At 44.6% G+C, this 21,550-nt stretch overlaps 1 protein-coding gene across 2 annotated transcripts in view; it reads left to right on the top strand.

Moving 5' to 3' along the window:
- TTYH3 (tweety family member 3) overlaps nucleotides 1-21,550 on the top strand; it is an 83,733-nt gene that overhangs the window by 29,159 nt on the left and 33,024 nt on the right. For both annotated transcript variants that reach the window (XM_069983928.1, XM_069983926.1), the window contains exons 3-6: nucleotides 7,455-7,566; nucleotides 10,796-11,016; nucleotides 12,590-12,685; nucleotides 21,427-21,499. In XM_069983928.1, the coding sequence (XP_069840029.1) occupies nucleotides 7,455-7,566; nucleotides 10,796-11,016; nucleotides 12,590-12,685; nucleotides 21,427-21,499 (502 nt within the window). The remainder of the gene's footprint in view (nucleotides 1-7,454; nucleotides 7,567-10,795; nucleotides 11,017-12,589; nucleotides 12,686-21,426; nucleotides 21,500-21,550) is intronic.

The following is a 21,550-nucleotide window of genomic DNA, read 5'->3' as shown; positions in this document are numbered from 1 at the left end:
AATTTTAAATCCTTAAATTTTGCATTCTCCTAAATCTCAAACCTAAAGTGTCACTGTTGTTACAACTATCGAAATATAAATCACCAGTAGATGTCATATAAAACTAATATACATACATTAATTATTATGTTATCATGATGTAAAACAAAGCTGAACTTACCAGAAAAAAAAAATAGACTAAACACAGGAATTCCGGCCAGTACAGAGAGTCACAGCTCAATGTGTCAGTCACATGACTGCCTTCTCTCTGCGACAGCTCAGATGGCCTGGGAAACACTGGACTTCCTGTTTTCTGTTTACTGTTTTTTGAGAAAAAGTCAGAAAATAGGAAGTGCCGTGTTTTCCATGATAACTAAAAAAAAAAAAAAAAAAAAAAAAATGAATGTAAATTGCAAACTTGCTTTATATTACATCTACTTTTGATTTAGACTTGAAAGTTATAATGACAGGTACACTTTAAGCCCTTATTACACAGGCCGATCAGCAGGAGCAAGTAAGCTCAAAGTCACCGACCTGTCAGATCAGCGCTCACTTGTTTCTCGCTCACTGCCTGCGCTATTACACACACAGACAGCGAGTGGGTCAGAGTGTAGGGGTAGCGGGGAGCTACTATTCTGTACCTCTATACTGCAAGTAAGTCGGGCGTTAATGTGAAATGGGTTGTACCCTTTAAATGACGCTCCATCTGTGTGGGGGTCTCCTCTTTTGCACCATGGTTATTTTTATTGGTACCATTTTAATGTCCAGTATTAAGCTTTTTTTAATATATTGCTGCTGGTGCATATAAAACGTTATGCTTACCTCCCTGTGCTCCCCTGGTGTTGCTGAAGCTCCGCCCAGGTGGCACAATCCACCAAGGATAAAAAGCATTTTTTACTGGACCAAGCACAAAGAAATCTATACTAAAGTGAGGTATGAAAATGGCCGAGTTTAGGCTTTACAGCTGTGTAGAGACGTCCTTATACAGAAGGGGGGTGACAGTGTCACTTTAAAGTCAGTGAATTATATCAACCCCATACACAGTTAAGCTGCTCTTTCCCTCCCATTTGTTGACAGCTCATTGTCTATATTACAAACCACCACTCTACTCATAAAGCAGTGGTCTGTCTGGTGTATATATAGCTATATTACTAGATTCGTGGGGGGTCTAATTCTTGGCCCACTCCCCAGTTAGTATTGTTGTCTCAGTACCTTGAACCACCACTACCAGTAGTATAGTGATGCAAGGACAAGCGAACATTGAAGACTTTGAAGGGGTTATGGCGCTTGTGCAAGCACTGCAAACTGCTGATGGGTGGGGGAGCCAGGTGTCTGACAGCTACCAATTTAATATTAATGGCCTGTCCTAAGGATACACCCTGGATAACCTCTTTAAGGTTGTGGTGGGACTGATAAGGAGAAGGAGTAGACCTTGGTAAAGTAGCTCATTTATATTCTTTCTAATCTTGGTAAAGCAGGAGAGGATGGGTCCTAGAGGACAGGGTTAGGGGGTCTCTCTAAGAGTGATGGGCAGGGTGTTAGCAGGGTATTCACATTCTCTTTGACATCCCTCCAGCCCAGCTGGTCTATGATGGTCTATGTCTCCTAGATAGACTAAAGGCACCTTGTGCCCTTCTATGTTGATATGAGAGGACCTCTGCTTTCTACATCATATGCAGAAGAGGATAATCTAATATGAAAGTAATTTAGAGCCTCAAACCAGACTCATTTATTGGGCATGTTACATAATTGAATGTGTTCAACTGCAAGGTATTGATTCTTCTCCCTCCGCTGTCATTCGCACAAAGATGTCTGAATAATCTGGTTACTGAGCCTGTTATTGAATCGTGTTACCCGCATGTAAGAGCATGTTGGGCACTGTGTATATATAGATGTGGTAAGTATGGCCAGAATATAAGCAAACACACATTTCAGAGTCCTCCGGTTATTAATTGATTTACACCAGTGTTCCCCAACCTGTGGCTCTCAGTCGGTTGCAAAAGTACAACAACTCCCAGCATGATGGCCGGCAGTTGTGCAACAGCTGGAATATCACAGCTTGAGAAACACTTGTCTGAATCAATAGTCTCCACCCCCCCTTTCCCTTTATGACTAACGGACAAAAAGAAACTACCACAGACTACACAAGGTTTATTTGTAGTCTGTAACCATAGAGACACACAGATTTGAATAGGAGCTGTACATACGCAATAGTAGATTTTAAAACTAAACCAGTTTGAAGCTGCTTTATTCTTGTTATTTTAGATACTTTGGAGCAATGAAATGGGTTGCAGAAGTATAGAGAGTACACTGGGCTATCAGGTCATGATGGGAGTTATAGTTCTTCAATGGCTATAGAGCCGCAGGTTGAGTTACACAATGAACGTCCATGGGAATCTAGTTTTAGATTACAGCCTCCTCTTAGTGAGCGCTCATCTCCTGACCCCTCAACATTGTGGTGGCGCCCTCTCTTGGAAGCAGTTGATTCAGTTTGAGTTTCTGTAGCCGAATACAGCTGTCAGTGTAATAGTCATTGACTGGATGGTTGTGAAGTACAGTGAGTATAGTGAGAGTAGAGTCATCACGGTGATGAATTACCCTTCACCATCTAGCTCCTTTCTCTTTTACCATAACAACCCCTATGGGATTAAACTGGTCAATAGAGCCAGCGGACCTTAATACAGATGACCTGTCTAGTCCCCTGACCTCAGCCATATTAGTGCCTATTGGGTTGTATTGAAATGCTGACTGAGATAACAGCCATTGCCCTGCATCAATTTCCCACCTATTGTAATGTAATTTGATGGCTCCCATATCTATGGTTTCAGAATAGACTGTTCACACATACACACACACACACACACACACACACACACACACACACACACACACACACACACTGTTCACATACTTTTGGTCAAGTGGTGTATCTTTTTCCTCCTTAGTGTAGCAGACAACCTCTTTTAAAGGGAACTTGGGCATTAAAATCCAGTCCGATCAGTTGGCATCGTGTGTTAACGCAGAAGGAGCAGACTGATTTGGTTTATAAATTTTGTGCAAAAAGATAAATTTTTTCTTCTTTTGAAGAGTCCAGTGGGCGGTCGTTCTCAGTGTTTTTGACAGCTATCTCATACAGGCAAATTTTGCACTTGCTAATTTAAGTGAATGCATTGTAATACCACGAAAAACCTGATGACAGGGGTGGCGCTGTCCTTGTAGGAAAGTAGCTGTGCTTTTTCTAACCCTGGATAACCCCTTTAACCTATGACTCTACTTGTTGCAAAACAGTAATTCCCATTCCCACCAGCCTTTGGCTGTGTGCATTCTGAGGGCTTTAGCTATAGCTGGCTGGCCATGATTTGACCATTGGCCTAGCCATGTAGTCCGGACCCTAAACCTAGCAGCTGACTTCATTGAGCATGGACAGTATCTACTATGGTTTCTCAGTAAAGCTAAATTTGTTATGTACACACACTGTGTTTCAGTTCCTCATCATCTGTTTTATTTTCTCCTAAAAAAAAAAAAATCTTTTTATTTTAAGCTTCTGTGTGTTAACAAGAAGAGATCAGTCTATAATTTAAAGGGGTTCTCCAGAGAAAAAAAATGTTTTCAAATCACCTGGTGTCAGAAAGTTATATAGATTTGTAATTTACTTCTATTTCAAAATCTCAAGTCTTCCAATACCTATCTGCTTTATGTCCTGTAGGAAATGGTGTATTCTCTCTGCTGCCACCTCTGTCCATGTCAGGAACTGTCCAGAGCAGAAGGAAATCCCCCATAAAAAACCTCTCCTGCTCTGGACCCTGCACCCAGTGTACCGGACCTTGCGCCCAGTGTACCAAATCTATACCTGCTTTCAACAGGTGTAGATTAGGATCATGATTTCCGCCTGTGAGCAGGTACAAATCATGATAGATGAGGCGTGCCCCTCAAGCACCCCCTTCCTGCCCACCGGATAACCTCCTAACCTATGAAGGGGGGAGGGGATGAGTAAGCAGGGAGAGCAGAGAAGCAGCTGTATAGTTTAGAGAAAGTTTGTCTGGGCGCATAAAATGCTGGATTCACAGGTCAGAAAGGTCAGCGCTTATCTGGGAGCTTGGAGAGTGAAGATTACAGGGTGTTGTTTTGTACAGCCCTGCTTTTCTCCTCTCTGTGCCCGCTCACTCCTCTCAGCCCCTCCCTTCTCCATAGAGCATAATGGACACAGAAATCCTGCTTCTTCTGAAGTGAGGGGGAGCTAGGAAAACAGCTTTCTGAGTACAGAAGGAAACACTTTTGCTAAATAAAGCCTGTTACACAGTTTCCTAAAATTGCTTGTACTATTGATTGAAAAAATTTAATATTAGGTCTTAAAATAATATTGGGCACATGACTCGGTTTCTTTTAACTTGTGAGGAAATCGTGTGCAGGATAACACCTGCCTGTGTGAAGGAATCTCCTTTCCCCGTCTATCCCTGTGCTCTATGTATGTGACAGCTGCAGGTTTTATAAGGCCGCTCCATTAATCTGCCTCTTATCTGGGAGCTGGTGCTCGGTCTGGGGCCGGCCATTAGGAGAATATTGAGTGCGTCACTTGTAAATATATGACGGCCATGGCGGGTGCACTCCTCCGGCTTTTCTCTGCACACGACGCCCCGGACGCTCCTGATCTAGGTCAGCCGCTGTCCTAGTAATATCATCTTCATATCCTGGAATCTGTCATTTATAATGGCCTGAGAGGAGCAGGAGCTCGGCCAGGGCTGCACAGCTGCTGTGACATAGATGGGTTGGTTTTATGACCTCCCAGACGGTCAGGAGACCTGTCCTGAGAACGGGTTCAGGGGAACCTGGTAATATCTAGGTAACAAAGACATTGATTGTATCTGCGAATATGTAAGCAGCAGCCCCGTTAACCCCAACAACCCCCCACCGGCCAGAGCATACTGTGCCTGCTCCACGCTCCGGCTTGCTTTGGGGGCTTCCATCGTCTGGACAACCCGCTCAGCGGAGCCCAGGGAGCCCCCGAAGCAAGCCAGAGCAGGGACCCGGTAAAGTATGTACCTGGGCCACGGGGGTTAAGGGCGCTGACTTTGACAATCCCGCTGCGAGTATGTCATCCCATTGAAGTGAATGGGCAGGTATCCACGGTAGGTGAGAACTTACCCTTAAAGGGGTTATGCCAATCACAAAGTTCCTCCTAGTGAATGGACCTGCCATGCGCACGCTCGGCCACCAATCTGTTCACTTGCTATAAGACAGCCACAGATAACCAGTCACACACTCCACCGATTTAGAGATGGGTAAACTAAGGCCTTCCAGCTGTTACAAAACTACAATTACTATCAGCCAAAGACTGTCCAGACATGATGGGAATTGTAACTTTTCAACAGAAGGAAGGCCGAAGGTTCCCCATCCCTGGATTAGATACTTATTTTTTTAGATAGGTGATATGTTGCAATCTTTGAGAAATCATCTTTTGAATGGGTGTATAATGGTACATCTCCTTTTAATGGTTGTCACGAAGCATGTACTACCTATGCTGGCCTTAATCTGTATACTTCTGGATTACATCAATGTATCCAACATAAGGCTGCAGTCTTAAGCTCTGTGAATCACGGAAGCTACAGACTGTAGTACGGTTAGTAGTTTCTGATTCCGGACCACTTTTTCATGGAAAAAAGCAGCTATAAAACTGGTATTTATTATACACCTATACTCTTTTGTGTATACACCTCCTATGCAGACATATGTGTCTCCATGGTTACAGACTACATGGTCTGCATAATGACTGTATAGCAAACACACAGTTTTTACATAGGACCTCCTTTTTATTATCTTTTTTTTTTTTTTTTTTTTCCCTTCACTTTTCAATTGAAGTAAAATTCTTTGCTCAGTCCACAATAAGGGCCCTATTCCACCGGACGATTATTGTTCAGATTATCATTAAATCATTCGAATCTAAACGATAATCGTTCGGCTGAAATGCAGTTAACGATTAACGACCGAACGAGAAATAGTTGATCGCTTTATAAGACCTGGACCTATTTTTATCGTTGCTCGTTCGCAAATCGTTTGCATTGAATAAGACATCATTCGGTCGTTCGCAATAGCGAATAAATAGCAAACAAAAAACGATCGCAAAAACGATCATAAGTAACGATTATCGTTCCATGGAAATGAATGAACGTTTTCAGGTCTTTCGCAATAGCGGTCGTTTGAGATCGTTAACGATTATGCAAACGATGATCGTCCGGTGGAATAGGGCCCTAAGAGTTAAAATGACATCTGGAAAATGTCTTCAGTATGCGGATAAGAATGGTGGTACTTTCTTATGCTGCACTTTTTGCCTGCATAGATCCTGTGTGAATTTAACCTTAGGCTATGTTCACACAACATGAAAAGAACAGACGTTGTTTGGCTATGGCCGTCAAAATAATGTTCATGTCATTTATTTCCGGCCATTGTCCATAGTCTTTAATGCAACTTTTCATTTAAATTATCGGCTGTTTATATATTGTGGGAACATAGCCTTAAAGGGGTACTCTGGTAAAAAAATGTTTTTTAAATCAACTGGTATCAGAAAGTTATACAGCTCTGCAAATTACCTCTGTTTAAAAACCTCAAGTCTTCCAGTACTTATCAGCTGCTGTGTGTCCTGCAGGACGTGGTGTATTCTTTCCAGTGTGACACAGTGCTCTCTGCTGCCACCTTTCTCCGTGTCCAGAACTGAACTGTCCAGAGCAGGAGAGGTTTTCTATGGGGATTTGCTTCTGCTCTGGACACTTCCTCTGACGGACAGAGGTGGCAGCAGAGAGCACTGTGTCAGACTGCAGAGAATACACCACTTCCTGCAGGACATACAGCAGCTGATAAGTACTGGAAGACTGGAGATTTTTTAAATAGAAGTAATGTACAGATCTGTATAACTATTTGATGCCAGTTGACTTTAAAAATTTTTTTTTTTTTTTACTGGAATTTCCCTTTAACCTTTAGCGGGTGTCATGATTGCAGTCGTCATGGACGGTGACTGTAAGCGGATATTCTTGTGCACATTAACACATGTAGGTTCTTCCATGTAAATCTTTCACAGCTGACCTGTTGTTTTCCGAGGGTAAAGCTACATTCCAGATCATATTGCTGCTCTGTACATAGGTTATAATATATATGTGTGTGTGTGTGTGTGTATATATATATATATATATATATATATATATATATATATATATATATATATATATAATAATATAGGAAATGCAGATGGATCCTGTCCAGTCCCAGCAGATAAACCTTCCGGAACCTTGAGGAAACGTTTTGCTGCTGTATCCAGACGGGATGTGTGGCTGAGCAGGCCGTGACTCTGATGTATTACACAGCGGTTGTCTTGCTGCTTCGGCCATCTCTTTCTTGGCGTTGGTTGCAGAGATCAGCCGTCGTAGCTTTTCCTTTAGGTGTTTTACATAATGGTAAGTAATTTCTGCTCCGTTTCTTCCTTGCAGTGCTGGCATCGCTGTGGGTTTCTATGGCAACGGGGAGACCAGCGATGGCATCCACAGAGTGACATATTCGCTGAGACATGTCAACCGTACCGTGGCAGGAATCCAGGAACGGGTTAGTAGCAATAAATAGATCATCCCCCTTCTTGCTTTGGCTGTAAGCTCAGCATAGTGTGTAATGTGCCCTATATGTCGGAGTGTGCACCATCCATGTGTACCGGAGCGCTGCAGACCGCCAGACGCCATGGAAGACACCGAAGGTTATTCACATCCTGTTCCACTGATTCTGGGCCATAGAAGTGATGCGGTATATGGTCACTATTATAGCACCCATGTTAGGTGTCACCCAGCTTTCCCACGCTTGTGTACATATAATAAACCGGATACAAATGCAGAGGATGTGTTACTAGAGGAAGCCACCATTTCTGGAGTCTGGGGGAGCTGGATGAGCATTGTTAAGCCTATTGATGACCAATATGGCCATTCTCTTGGCTTCTCCATTTTCCATTTTTTTGGAGCATGGGAAAGCAGAGTGACAACAGCTATAGGGGCTGTAACGACAGCCATATAGGACGTCACTAGTGTTGAGCCAACGTTCAGGTTTGGCAATGTTTGTCTAAACACGAACATTCGCCATTTGACTCCCGGTGTCTGGAGAAGTTGGACACTGCTATAGGACTGCCTAGGGCCGCATCAAATTTCGACAGACGTCGGGAGTCAAGTGGCGAGTGTTCAGGTTCAGATACACGTAGCCGAACCTGAACTTTTGGCAAGTTCACTCAACACTAGCAGTCGCCTATCTGTCCTGATATGGATCAGTAACTGCAGAATAGAAGGAGAATTTACTCAGCCTCCTAACCCAGCACCAGGGATAAGGCTGTGTGCACATCTGCATTGTCATTTCCATTGACCTAAGGTTCCCATACACAGTAAGGAAAATTCATGCAAACCTGCAGATTTTGGCAGCATTGGCTGACTGTCTAATGTGTATTGAAGCCTCCTGGCTCTCATGAACCTGCACATGTGTGGGTCAGCTATTGTAAGAGGAGTCTGTCAGCGACTTGCCTCCCCTCTTCCCATTCAGTACACATTAGCACTAAGCACCCGGACGAATGAACGCACTGCCAACAGTTTATTACCGGACCTGTCCTGGTCTACATAACCTCAAACCTGTCTAGTTCTGTTTGCCTTCTATATCTGTTCCTGTGAAAGCTGGCTGACAACAAAGTCTCCATTTCAGCGCCCTCAGGGTTGTCACCCAGCTTTGCTGGAGCTCTGAACAGCACATGTACCCAACTAGGAAGTGGACCCTAACTAGGGGGATTACCACCCAAGAACATCCAGGCACTGGGTGGCTTATTGGTCAGGGTTCTCACATGTGACCTCTTAGTAGATATTCTCAGAATACAGACTTCTCCTCTAGCGGAAAACAGGGAACAGAAGATTCATCAGTATTCAGACCATCAGACTTTTGTTTCCATTGTGCAACTTCTCTCTTGTGACTTTCTGGTGTAAGCAGTTTCTGCAGCTAGTTATAGCATGAACACGATGGTGTCAGGTGGCTGGGATGTCCGCCTTTCTGTGTGAGATTATATATATATATATATATATATATATATATATATATATATATATATATGACAGACAGACACACCTCTTGTGAATGCCAAGCTCCTGCCATTCATTGTGAGCCTTTATTGATGCCAGTGGATAGTTTACACAAGTCCGCCGTACACTGTGGCTTCCTGAGCCGTGGACGGGGACACATTACAATGAACGGGATGCACCGATTTCCTGTTGTTCAGTGTTACTATAGCTTCTTAGACAAACCGTGCATCGTATCAGGAAATGCACAGAATTCTTATGCCCATGTGACCCCCAAACCCAGTATATGCTGTGATGTGGGAGCTTTGCCTGTAGAACTATTGCAATATATTGGGTTCGGGTCCATCTGGGCCTAAACATTAGCTACATGTTTGCTTTTCATGGTATTTTGCTTGTATGAGCACAAACCTCCACCATGGCAGGGAAACAGTCACTCTACAGTGTATCTGACCCCTTGTCATCATAGACAAGCCCTTTTGTATGCATGACAGTGACCATCACAGGTCTTGCTCCCAAGTCGCCATCACGTGTAGTATTACACAGCAACCATGCGTGTCATACGTGATTCTTCAGGGTTGCCATATTGAGAGATGCTGGTTGTTAGTGGCTTTCTGCTTGATTATAAAGGGAGGCCATAAGAAAGGTCCCCTCATAACATTTATGTGTCAGAGTATGTATTGTTCCTGGGAAACACATCCATGTAACATATTTATCCCAGAATACACATATAGAGGTAATAAGGGTGATGCAAACAAGACCTTAATGTACGTCACAAAATCTAACAATGAGACCCCAGACCAGAAAAGCGCAGCCTGGAAATAGAGGCTTCAGATTTCCGCAGTTACATCTGTCAGCACTTTCCTGTTTTAATAGAAAGACCATCGGGAATATGAGAAACCTCAATTGGAAGTCTGAACCCACACAGACATATGGGGGAATATGATATAGAGCAAACCTATAACGCAAGTCTATTAATGGGGATTCTCCATTTAGTGGCTCTTGTGATAGGATGACACAGCAGGGCGGAGGAAATTACAGCTCTGGCTTTTGACCCATGGGCCTAGGGCAGAATAGAAGCCGGCCAATAAGACACATGCAAAAAATATAAAAAAAATGATATATATTAGATGACATATAGCTGATTACTGTTTGTAAAGATATAAAGTCATAGTTCACGTCTAAGTCACAGTGTCATATAGGTTGGGCTGAGTTGCAGCATGCATGCCTCTGCCCTCCCCCACCCCTCAGTGCCATGTATGAATGATGTACAAGCTATCTGCCCATGTCTGCAGCTCTGAGCCTGATATACAGCTGACAGGTTCCCTTTAAAGGGAACCTTTCACCGGGACGTGGCCACAGAGCCCGAAAAAAGCCATTGTGTGTAAAGGAGGAATGAGTAGCGGACCTTGTCTATTAGGATCATTATTGAGTATAGGTGGAAATTAGGGATGGGGAACCTACTGTCTTCCAGCTGTTGCAGAACTACAATTCCCATCATTCCTGGACAACCAAAGGCTGTCCAGGCATGATAGTAATTTGTAGTTTTGCAACAGTTGGAGGGGCAAAGGTAAATGACTATTATTGTAGTCCAGGTTAGAGCCTGCCTTATCATATACTGTAGTGGTGCATTCTTTTTAATAGAGGGGAATACCTTGTTCATCTCTTCAGTAGTACAATAAGGGGTTACAATGTACATTAATAGGATGGTGAATCCCTTGTAACGTCCCTGTTTCTTCTAGGTCACGGACACCACCATAGCTCTAAACCAAACAGTGGAACCAAATCTACTAGAACTGGAAGCCATGTTTACAAAGCAGACAGATTACCTTCACATTGTTCAGAAACTTCAGGGTCTCTTGTACACACTGGTGCAGCAAACCTCTGACATCCCCTTCTGGAAGAACCCAGACATTTCAATGGATGATCTGGCGGCCCAGGTGGACTTGTATGACTGGTACAGGTAAGTCAGTGCCTCCTGCGTCACGGCAGCCATGGAGCCTAAACTTAAAGGTTCTTTTCATTTCTCATATTTCTCACTCACTAATAGCAGAAGAACATTCATAACCTTTATATTACCAAGCCTTTACCTGCCAATAAGCTTGGCAATTCAGGGAAGACTGGTTGCCTTCAATGTATTGTCCGACAAAGCAATGCCAGTCCTCAGGTTTGTAATCTGAAATGGATCAAGCGTGCTTGTGAGGTTAGATGTCCATCCCACACTGACTATGTAATATGCAGGGTAGGAGGGACAAGCTGGAGGAGCTCATCATGGATGCTGACAGCTAGAATATGGCTGCACATGGTTAGCGGAGCGGCCCCCACAGCTTCACTCACCCACATGTCTTCATCGATAAAACATGGCCTTCATGTCTGTCTCTCACCCTCACCCGCTTCTTGTTGCTGCCTTTCTCCCTTCTCTCATTCTCTCGTTCCATTTTTTCTCTATCTTCTCTTACCTCCTCTTGTCCTTTCATTTTCCTTTTCCTTCCATTTTCCTTATCCTGCATCTCTTCATTTTTCTAATTTTTCTTTCCTTCGCTTTGCTTCCTCCCCCCCCCCTCTTTTCATTTTCCTCTTCCCCTCTCTCCATTTCCCCCCCCCACCTCTCTCCATTCCCCCCACCTCCACCCCTCTCTCTCTTTTCCTTATCCTGCTTCTCTTCATTTTTCACTTCCTTTCCTCATTTCTCTTCCTCATTGCTTTCCATTTTCCCCTTCTCTACTTTTTCATTTTTTCAACCTCTTCTATATTATTATTATTATTATTATTATTATTATTATTATTATTATTATTATTTATTATTTATATTTTTTTGCATCTTCCTCTTTTCTTCTTTCTTTTTCCCACTTCCCACTTTCTTTCACCCCCTCTTCCTTTTTTCTTGATCCCTCCTTCTCTTTTTCTATCATTCACAACAGGTAACCTCCTTCCAGTTTGTTTCTATCACCAGTTGAGAAGCATTCTGTTTACGTTTGAGTGTAAAGTTTAGAAACCAGGTTGTATAGTCTTGGCTAGCATTACGTTACCCGTATGTGTAACCTTAGAGGCTGCTTCTCCGTCCTGACGCTGTGAAGCATTTTGTCTGCCTGAGTGTTATTGTATCGCTGCTTCTTAAACCATCAAATCCCTGAGCACGTCTGGCCGGCTTTGACTAAATTCTAGTGGTAAATCCCCAGTCCTCCCAAGTGTGAAGCGTAAGGAAAGCGTCGTCCTAGAATGTTTTTCGGTCACAGCCGAGCACTTCATCTGGGATGTGTGAATGTAACCAGGTGGATATTATCAGACCACAGGTCTGCGTATTGTGGGCGAATTGAGACGCCATAGAAAAATTGTTTTATTTTCCCTTGTCCTACGACACCCAAGATCTTGTAGTTCCTAAAGTTTTAGTGTCTGGCCAGCTGTGCTGTAGGCAGCCATGTGGCCACGGAATAAGGCATACCCTTATACTTTACAGCCAGCCGCAATCTCTGATCTTATAGCTCCAATGTTATAACAAAGCGTATAGTAAATGGCTTTTCTCTCTTACTTTCTAGGTGGTTGGGATACCTGGGCCTTCTCCTCTTCCATGTCTTCATATGCCTGTTGGTGCTATTCGGTCTTATACGGAACTCAAAGGCCATTCTGGCAGGGTGAGTAGTGCCGAGCCATGTATATAGCTGATCACTGTGCGCCAGATTTTTGGTCCAACAAAAATGGCAGACATGCCTGGCTCCACCTAATCGCTTTGTGTATTAGAAGTCTACAATCAGCTGACATGCACAATGTCAGCTGATAGTTGGTGTTTCAGCCTGTTCAAAAGACAACAATCAGCCTAGCAACGATCTGCTGCCGTCCACCCGTGTAATAGGAGTGGCAGCAGCAGACCACCGCTACTTTCTGTGGGCTCCCCGGACGATCTAAAGATCATTTGGGGAGCCCTCCCTATGGCCCCCTCTGCACTCACCTGCTCCCAGTGGGCATGTCTAATAGCGCCGGCAGCAATGGAGGTACAAGTGAGTGCTGTCCTGACAGGTCCGCACTCACTTGTTCCTCAGAATTGTCCCATGTAATAGGGGTTTTAGTGGGGAAGAAGCATGTATTGAAGTGTGACACTGGGAGCCAGTGTTTCCATGTTACATGTCACAGGATCCTCAGAAGGTTTGATAAGTGGAGGTGCACAAACCTCCACGATCACTAGAACGAGTGTGGAGAAGTGCGCTTTACGACCTGGATCTATAACAGTGCTATAGTGTCATGGAGTCCTTGTGCCGTTTTGCACGTCACTTGCAATACTTGATTGTATTTTTTCCCCCCCTATAAACAGTCCTCTCATTTTCTGGCACATTCCCTATGATAAACGTGCCCCAGACTTGTTCTCAGTTTACATGTTTTACTTTAGCTATGTGGGCAGGAGTATTCTGTGCCCAGTTCACTGTATGGTGCCATTTGGCACTGGTTTTACACGTTTGGGGCCTTGCTATGTGATGTCTGTCAGTGTGTCAGCCATGGACAGGCTTTTTAGCAGTAAAGTGTCAGAGCAGCGTCTGCTGTACAGGCTCCAGCGTTTTTCATGGCATTTCCATGGTTACTCGCTGGAGCTCGGCCACATTTTTGTCAGAGGTTTAAGCTTTTGTCTGGGGAGAAAAAAAATCATACATGTTGGATTTGTCCCCAGGAGGGCCGCTTACATGGCCAGTTAATGTGCTTTTATTGGAAGCTAGGTACGGTTAAGTAAGGGAAGATTTCTGTATTCACCTACATCCAGCACAGAGGAGACTTTGTGGACGGTGCAATAAATGTCTGTTTGTTGGTTTTTTTTTTCCAAATTTTGTTTAGTTTTTTTTTTCAAGTGCATTGCCCTTGTCCAAACTCTGTCCTAGGGATGACTACTGTTACAAACTACAATAGTAAGGTGCATTGAATGCTGCCTGGAGACGCAGCTCTCGCCGTCTCCTGATTGGATGCTAGAGCTGTCTCTCATAGCTTAGAGGTGTAACGCTTGCTACAGAGAGGTCAGGACACTTATCATTGAAGGATCCACCACCTCAACGTTGGATCCGCGCTCTGTGGGCAGTGCTCTGGACCGAGGATTACATTACTAACAGCATAGGAACGGCGCCAAGGAGGAAAGCAACAGACACACCTTCTTCCTTGACACCCTGTGCCCTATAGGGGGCTATCAGCAGGTTAGATTCCTCTGCAAGTCCGTGTAGATTGCGCATACAATTTTGAATCTTGCTGTGGATACAAATGTACAAAAAAAAGTTTTCATTGTATTTGACCGATGTGAGAATACTCTGTATCCAAAAAAAAGAAGGCCCTAACCCTGTTTGTGTTAAAGGGATTGTTTGAGGATAGCTTTTGCAATTAAATATGGCCAGGACGGGTTAAAAGCAGTACAGTACTTATGCTCCCCTGCACCATTTCCCACCGTTCTAACGGACCTTGACCCATTGTGCAACAGGCCTTGGTCATACAAGTTCCCAGTGACTGAGGGCCCTATTACACAGGTCTATTATCAGCCATATCAGGCCATACGGGCAGATATGGCCCTGTGTAATAAAGACGGCGATCAGCTGAGGAACCCATCCTCTGCTGATCGTTGTCTTTCAGCAGGTTTAAAAATCGTTGGCTGCTGATTGCGAAGCTCTACTTCTCCGCGCTCTCCAGTGTTCTTCAGGCTTCTCCCGGTTCACTGAAGCAGTCTCTGCAGTGAAAGGCGCTCAGCCAATCACTGGCTGTGGCTGTGTCCCGTCTCAGCCAGTGATTGGCTGAGCGGCTCGGCACTCCAGAGATGTCTCATGAGTGTCCACGGTGGCTGCAGGGAACGCGAGAAGAAGTCAGAAAAGATGAAAGGTAGCCGAGGAGCATGGAGAGGTAACCTATTACTGCATAATGATCAAGCTGTGTGATGGGCTCAGTAAGCAAGCAGCAATCTAGCAAATTGGCGCTCGCTTACCTTCGTCAGGTCGTTATTATGCCGACTTTTTGGTCCTTGTGTCATGACCAGGTGTTGCTGCACAATGGGGCTGAAAATCCTTTGTAATGGTGTGGGGAACAGGGTAGGTGAGTACTGTTTCTACTGTTTTCAATCATCCAGGCCATATTTGATTGAAACAGTTATTCTATGGACAACCCTTTGAAAAAAAGTAATTTCCATACAGTATACGGCTATGTTCACACTATGTATATTTGAGGCTGTATGTTTGAGGCTGTATAGCAACCAAAACCAGGAGTGGATTGAAAACACAGAAAGGATCTGTTCACATAATGTTGTAATTGAGTGGATGGCCGTCATTTAATGGCAAATATTTGCTGTTATTTTAAAACAACGGCTGTTATATTGAAATAATGGAAGTTATTTACGGTTGTATGGCGGCCATCCACTCAATTTCAACATTGTGTGGACAGAGCATTTCTGTGTTTTCAATCCACTCCTGGTTTTGGTTGCTATGAGGACCTGACATGAGGACCAAATACAGCCTCAAATATACATAGTGTGAACCCAGCCTACAGGTATACCCTTGCCAAACACCCAATGAAAAATAACCATCAGTTTTTAGTAACATTACCGATACACACAGTCCTGTATTCTCCGCACACACTTTCCTCTGGTTATAGTGTAGTCGCTCGGTTATTTCCCCCACAATTGACCCCTTGTATATGAAGTTCTCAGCAGGACTCCGTAGCACAGGATTTCCCCGTAGCCCGGGGTTACCTTTTACTCTGCAGCTTTTTGGGAAGTTTTCAGCTTGGCTTTGAGCTCCGAGCCCTTGAAAGTGTCTAATCCTCATTACTAATTCATTGACTACGTGGCTGCACTTTGAAGTTCCTCTGCTCTTTTGTTGCATCCTGGGTGCTGGCGTATAGGAAGCTTCTGCTTTTAGGTTACGTGAGGCAAAGAGGTGGCAGATGCTGAGAAACTTTCCCACAGAGTTTTCTAAGGAAGTTAGAGAAGAGGCTGGAAAAGGACAAGTCCTGCTCGGAAAAGGCTGATCACCTGCTCCTTCACCCCAGGCTTTCATTGTCCATAAACAGTGCAGTCACTATGGATAGCCCATAAAACTAGATTACAAGATCACATTAACAATTTACAGATGAAATGGAGTGACAGCGTTCTGTTTTGTAATGATCCTGAGCTGCACTTCACAGCGGTCTTCCGTGCCCGTGTTACGTGCAGAATTTGCTCAGCTGACTTGGTTCTACAAAAATTCTGCTCTTCCCAGAGCTTCATTCACAATTCTGCTGGCTTTAGAGCTGATATTTGAATGGGAAGTGTCCTCTTAACAGGCACTGCACACTAGTCTCATACAGGGAAGACTTAAGGCCGATCTGGAGGAGCAAGCGAGCACCGACCTTGCTGCTTGTTTCCTTGTTCCCTGGCATTATTACACGTGCCAACAGCGAGCAGAGAAGAGAATGTGGTGCGGAGCTGCGGGAGGGGCTAATGATGGTCTGGGAGCCTATAGGCGATAGCGGCCTATCTCTATCGTTCTAGTTTTTCCAACGTGTTGAAAGACGAGGATGATCGTTGCCTTTTAAGAGGAGCAGGAGCTTTACTAAGCGCTTATTGGCCAAATACGCACGATCATTGCTTGGTGTAGGGTCTTTAACCCCTTCCCGCACAAGGGAATAACTGTACGTCCTCGCACGGGTGGGGGAGTTCAGAACGCGGCGAGCCCGCTCTGAACCACTGCGGTCCCGATGCGGCATGTAGCCCAGGACCGTTGCTATTAGCGGGCATGGTTCGATCGCCGTGCCCACTAATTAAGTCTTCAGATGCAGCTGTCAGTTGACAGCTGCATCTGAAGACTTACTACAGCCTCATCCCTGGTGTATAGTGGGGAGATTGCCCCCCCCCCCTGCTTCTGGTGCCAGCCAGGGTCTGCGCCGTAATGGCGCTGATCCCGGCTCTGCATTCTATTGCTTTTGGCTGCAGCAGCCGAAAGCAATAGAACACTGATCTCATGGATTCATGCAGTATAACTATACAGCGTAGATCTCTGAGAGATTAGTGTGCATATACTAGAAGTCCCCCAGGGGGGCTTCTTGTATATGTGTAAAAAAAAAAAAAAAAAAAAAAAAAAAGTTGTATTATTAATAAAAATAAATAAATTAAACATGTTTGGTGTTGCCGCGTGCAAAATTGCGCATTTTGTAATAAAAAGCGATCAAAAAGTCGCATATGCGCAAAAAATGACACCTGACACAGCCCCATAGACCAAAGGATAAAAGCGCTATAAGCCTGGGAATAGAGCGATTTTAAGGAACTTATATTTGTCAACAATGGCTTAAAGTTTTTACAAGCCATCACATAAAGTTATGCAAGACACACGGTGTATATAATTTTTTTTTCTGGTTTCACAGCATATTCTATGCAAAGATTCAGCCTGTCATTGCAAAGTACACTTAGTGAGGCAAAAAATAAGGGCTCATGTGGGTCTGTAGGTATAAAAATGCAACTGCTATGGCCTTTTAAGCACAAGGAGGAAAAAACGAAAACGCAAAAACGAAAATTAGCCCGGTCCAGAAGGGGTTAAGATGGAAATACACATTGATTTTGGTGGGATTGGTTGTCCATTTAAGGCTGTGTTCACATATATTCATACGATCGGTCTTTAACCTCTTAAGGACATATGACGTACCGGTACGTCATATGTCCTCACTTGCACTTCAAAGCGGGGCCGCGCGGCGGCCCCGCTTTGAAGTGCCGCGAGTAGCCCGGGACCGCCGCTATTAGCGGGCACGGTCTGATCGCCGTGCCCACTAATTAGCTAATCGGAGGCAGCTGTCAAAGTTGACAGCTGCCTCCGATTACCGGAGGCAACGTTTCCCTGGTGTCTAGTGGGGGAGATCGCTCCTCCGGGACCTTGTCCCGGAGGAGCGATCTCCGTTACTGATGCCGGCCGGGGACGCGTCCAAGATGGCGCCGTCCTCGGCTCGGCACTCGTTCGTTTTCGGCTGCAGCAGCCGAAAGCAAACGAGTGCCGATCTCATGGATCTCTGCAGCATATCTATGCTGCAGAGATCTCAATGAGAGATCCAAGTCTATATACTAGAAGTCCCCCAGGGGGGCTTCTAGTATATGTGTAAAAAAAAAAAAAAAAAAAAGTGTTGTTAATAGTAAAAAGCCCCCTCCCCTAATAAAAGTCTGAATCACCCCCCTTTTCCCAGGTTTTAAATAAAAGTAAACAAATAAATAAATAAATAAACATGTTTGCTATCGCTGCGTGCGTAATCGCCCGAACTATTAATTAATCACATTCCTGATCTCGTACGGTAAACGGCGTCAGCGCGAAAAAATCCCAAAGTGCAAAATTGCGCATTTTTAGTCGCATCAAATCCAGAAAAAATGTAATAAAAAGCGATCAAAAAGTCGTATATGCGCAATCAAGGTACCGATAGAAAGATCACATCATGGCGCAAAAAATGACACCTCGCACAGCCCCATAGACCAAAGGATAAAAGTGCTATATACCTGGGAATGGAGCGATTTTAAGGCACGTATATTGGTTAACAACGGTTTGAATTTTTTACAGGCCATCAGATACAATATAAGTTATACATGTTATATATCGTTTTAATCGTAACGACTTGAGGAACATGCATAACAAGTCAGTTTTACCCCAGGGCGAATGGCGTAAAAACACATTTCCCCCAAATAAAAGAAATGCGTTTTTTTTTTCAATTTCACCACACTTTGAATTTTTTTCTGGTTTCGCAGTGTACTTTATGCAAAAATTCAGCCTGTGATTGCAAAGTACAATTAGTGAAGCAAAAAATAAGGGGTCATGTGGGTTTCTAGGTGGAAAAATGCAAGTGCTATGACCTTTTAAACACAAGGAGGAAAAACCGAAAACGTAAAAACGAAAATGGGCAATGTCCTTAAAGGGTTAAAGTAGAAGATCTGAAAACACTGAGCTGCACTGCATGACAAATAGCCACCAATCCTGATGGACCCCATTGGCTTTAATGGAGTGCATTGGGTTTCTGGCTGCTGTCCGTCATTTTACTGGATTTTAAAGGGCTATTCCCTTCATGTAAATTCTGCTTACCAGCCCCCTCCAGGGAGTTACTGGCCACCAGAGGTTACTGGCAGCTGAAAGCAGCAAAAGAGAATTTACGAAACTTAACAAGGGTAACTCCCCTTGACCTTAATTCAAACGTCTTAGCCCCTTGAGCGTTGTTGTTTACTGAACTACCTCTTTGCATAGCTGCCATTAAGCTTAATGGAAGTTTCACAAATTGCGTAACTTCCCTGTTTTGGCTGCTTTCAGTTTCCTGATCCACCTTAGGCGGCCGCCAACAGGCTGAAGAGGGTTCAGAAGTAGGGATGGTCTGAACCGAACTCTCGGTAATGATTCCCGCTGTCTGCCCGCTCCGTGCAGCAGGCGGATCCAGCGGGAGGACCGCCTGGAAAACTGGGATACAGCCATAGCCATAGGCTGTATCCCAGTTTTCTGGGCGGTCCTCCCGCTGTATCCACCCGCTGCACGGAGCGGGCAGACAGCGGGAATCTGATGCCGAGCGTTTGGGTTCATACGTCCTGTGCGGAGTTCTGACCCTTGTGTTTATGGGGGGCTTCATATCACTCCCCAGGGAGTAGATGTTGGAAACAAAAAAAAAAGTTCCTGCTCCTTTTTGCTGATAGGTAGAGGGGTCTCACTGATTTCTTCTTGTTCATGGACGCTCAGCTGTGTACATGGGGGGATTGTGACCAATTAGTAAGAAAGTAAAATTCGGCAATGGAAGGAACAGGCTTTCTGGAAGCTGCCAAAAAATAGTAAAAAAACCTTCTGTCCTGACCCCAGCGCTCCCCTAGTATTTTGCGGGTGAAGTTTGGATCACATTTAGTGGAAATTTCCAGCCGCCACGGAAAATGTGAGGCCGAAAAACTGCAGCAGTCAGCAATTGAAGCTGCGACTCCTGGCCCTGTCATCTATTAGGTATAAATGTATAACAGCTGGATGGAATTAACTAGTTAGTAGCCGGCTTTGTGCGTAAACCTCTCGTCCAACTCCAGTGAGTATGGATCTATGGATGTTTAATGTGACTGTACCACCAGGCCCAGGCTGAAGCACTGGAGGCGGCCGACCCACCCTTAGTGGGAGGAAACCCTAGCCCCTCAATGACGTGACTCCATTAGAATCAATGGAACCCTTTCTGGGGTTTCTTCCCACTAAGTGTGGGTCGGCCCGCCTCCAGTGCTTCAGCCTGGGCCTGGTGGTGCTGTCACTTTAAACAGGTCTGCCTCACTATCCTGAATAGAAACTCTATATTCTATTTTACATTTATGTTGTAGAAGGGGTTGTCCATTTTGGATAGTCCTCACAAATAAGCTGAACACCTCTGGTTGTGCTGCTACAACCTTCACGATCAGCTGTGAGCGGCAAAGAAACAGTACAGCAGCGCCACCACAGGGGATACAAAGCATTACATGCCACTTGATGAGATCAAAGGGCTGTCCTTGTGATACGTGAACAGGAAGATTGGCTTGGATCAGACCAATACCAGGATTCCCCCTTTAGCACATACGTGAGCGCAGGTGACCACCAGACCGCTGTCTATTCAGATGTGCATAGCATGTAGGCCGCAGCAGTATACTATCCACACACGTGTATATTGAAGAAGTCACAATGCATTTCGGCCCCTCGTTACTTATGGGCCTTTATCAGGGTTCACCAAGTTTGTGGATAATATACTGCTGTATCCTACATGCTATGCTCATTTAAATCTACCGCCACCTGGTGGTCGCCTGTGCTCTCGTAAGTGCCAAAGGGGAATCCTTGTATTGGTCTGATCCAAGCTAATCTTCCTGTCCATTTGCCCAGTGTCCTACTGTGATAGTCCCAGGCGAGCAGCGGTGACATTTGGTTTTTAGTCTTGTTCTTGCTCATGTTGAACCCTATGAGGTGTGTGTCTGTGTGTGTGTGTGTGTGTGTGTGTGTGTGCGCACGCACGCGCACTATATGGTCTCTGTTCCGACAGCCAGGATACTACACCCCCCCCCTTTTTTTTTTTGTCTCCCCCTTTTGTGATATGTGGACAGGCGGAGGTTTCCCCCAGAGGAGACAATGACTTACACTGTTTGATAAATCTGGTATTACCGATTTATTTAGATGGCCACATTTGCACTAGTCAGTCTTCCCCTTTGTAGGATGTAGACATTGATGCGGATGGTGTTTTTGATCCACGCAATGTCCTGCACACTCTATGGCTGTAATTGCTGATTACCCCTTGTAGCCGATTTGTAGCCCCTTTGATTGACCTGCATGCTTGGTTTGTGCATGTGCTGAATGGGAAGAGGGGAGGAAGCTGCTGCCAGACACCTATCGGACATGATAAAATCTAACACCATTGAGTTTAATGCACCTCTCCTTTGTATTCACAGTGTATGCTTCCTCGGGGTCCTGGCACTCATTGTCAGCTGGGCATCCATGGGCCTGGAGCTGGCCGTGGCTGTGGTAAGGAGAATGGGATGAATAGTTTTTCTGTCATTGTTGAATACAGATTTG

Source organism: Dendropsophus ebraccatus, chromosome 9, assembly GCF_027789765.1.
Source record: "Dendropsophus ebraccatus isolate aDenEbr1 chromosome 9, aDenEbr1.pat, whole genome shotgun sequence".
NCBI classification, from domain to species: domain Eukaryota; kingdom Metazoa; phylum Chordata; class Amphibia; order Anura; family Hylidae; genus Dendropsophus; species Dendropsophus ebraccatus.
The sequence above is the reverse complement of the archived record's forward strand: the minus strand, read 5'-3'. Positions and strand labels throughout refer to the sequence as shown.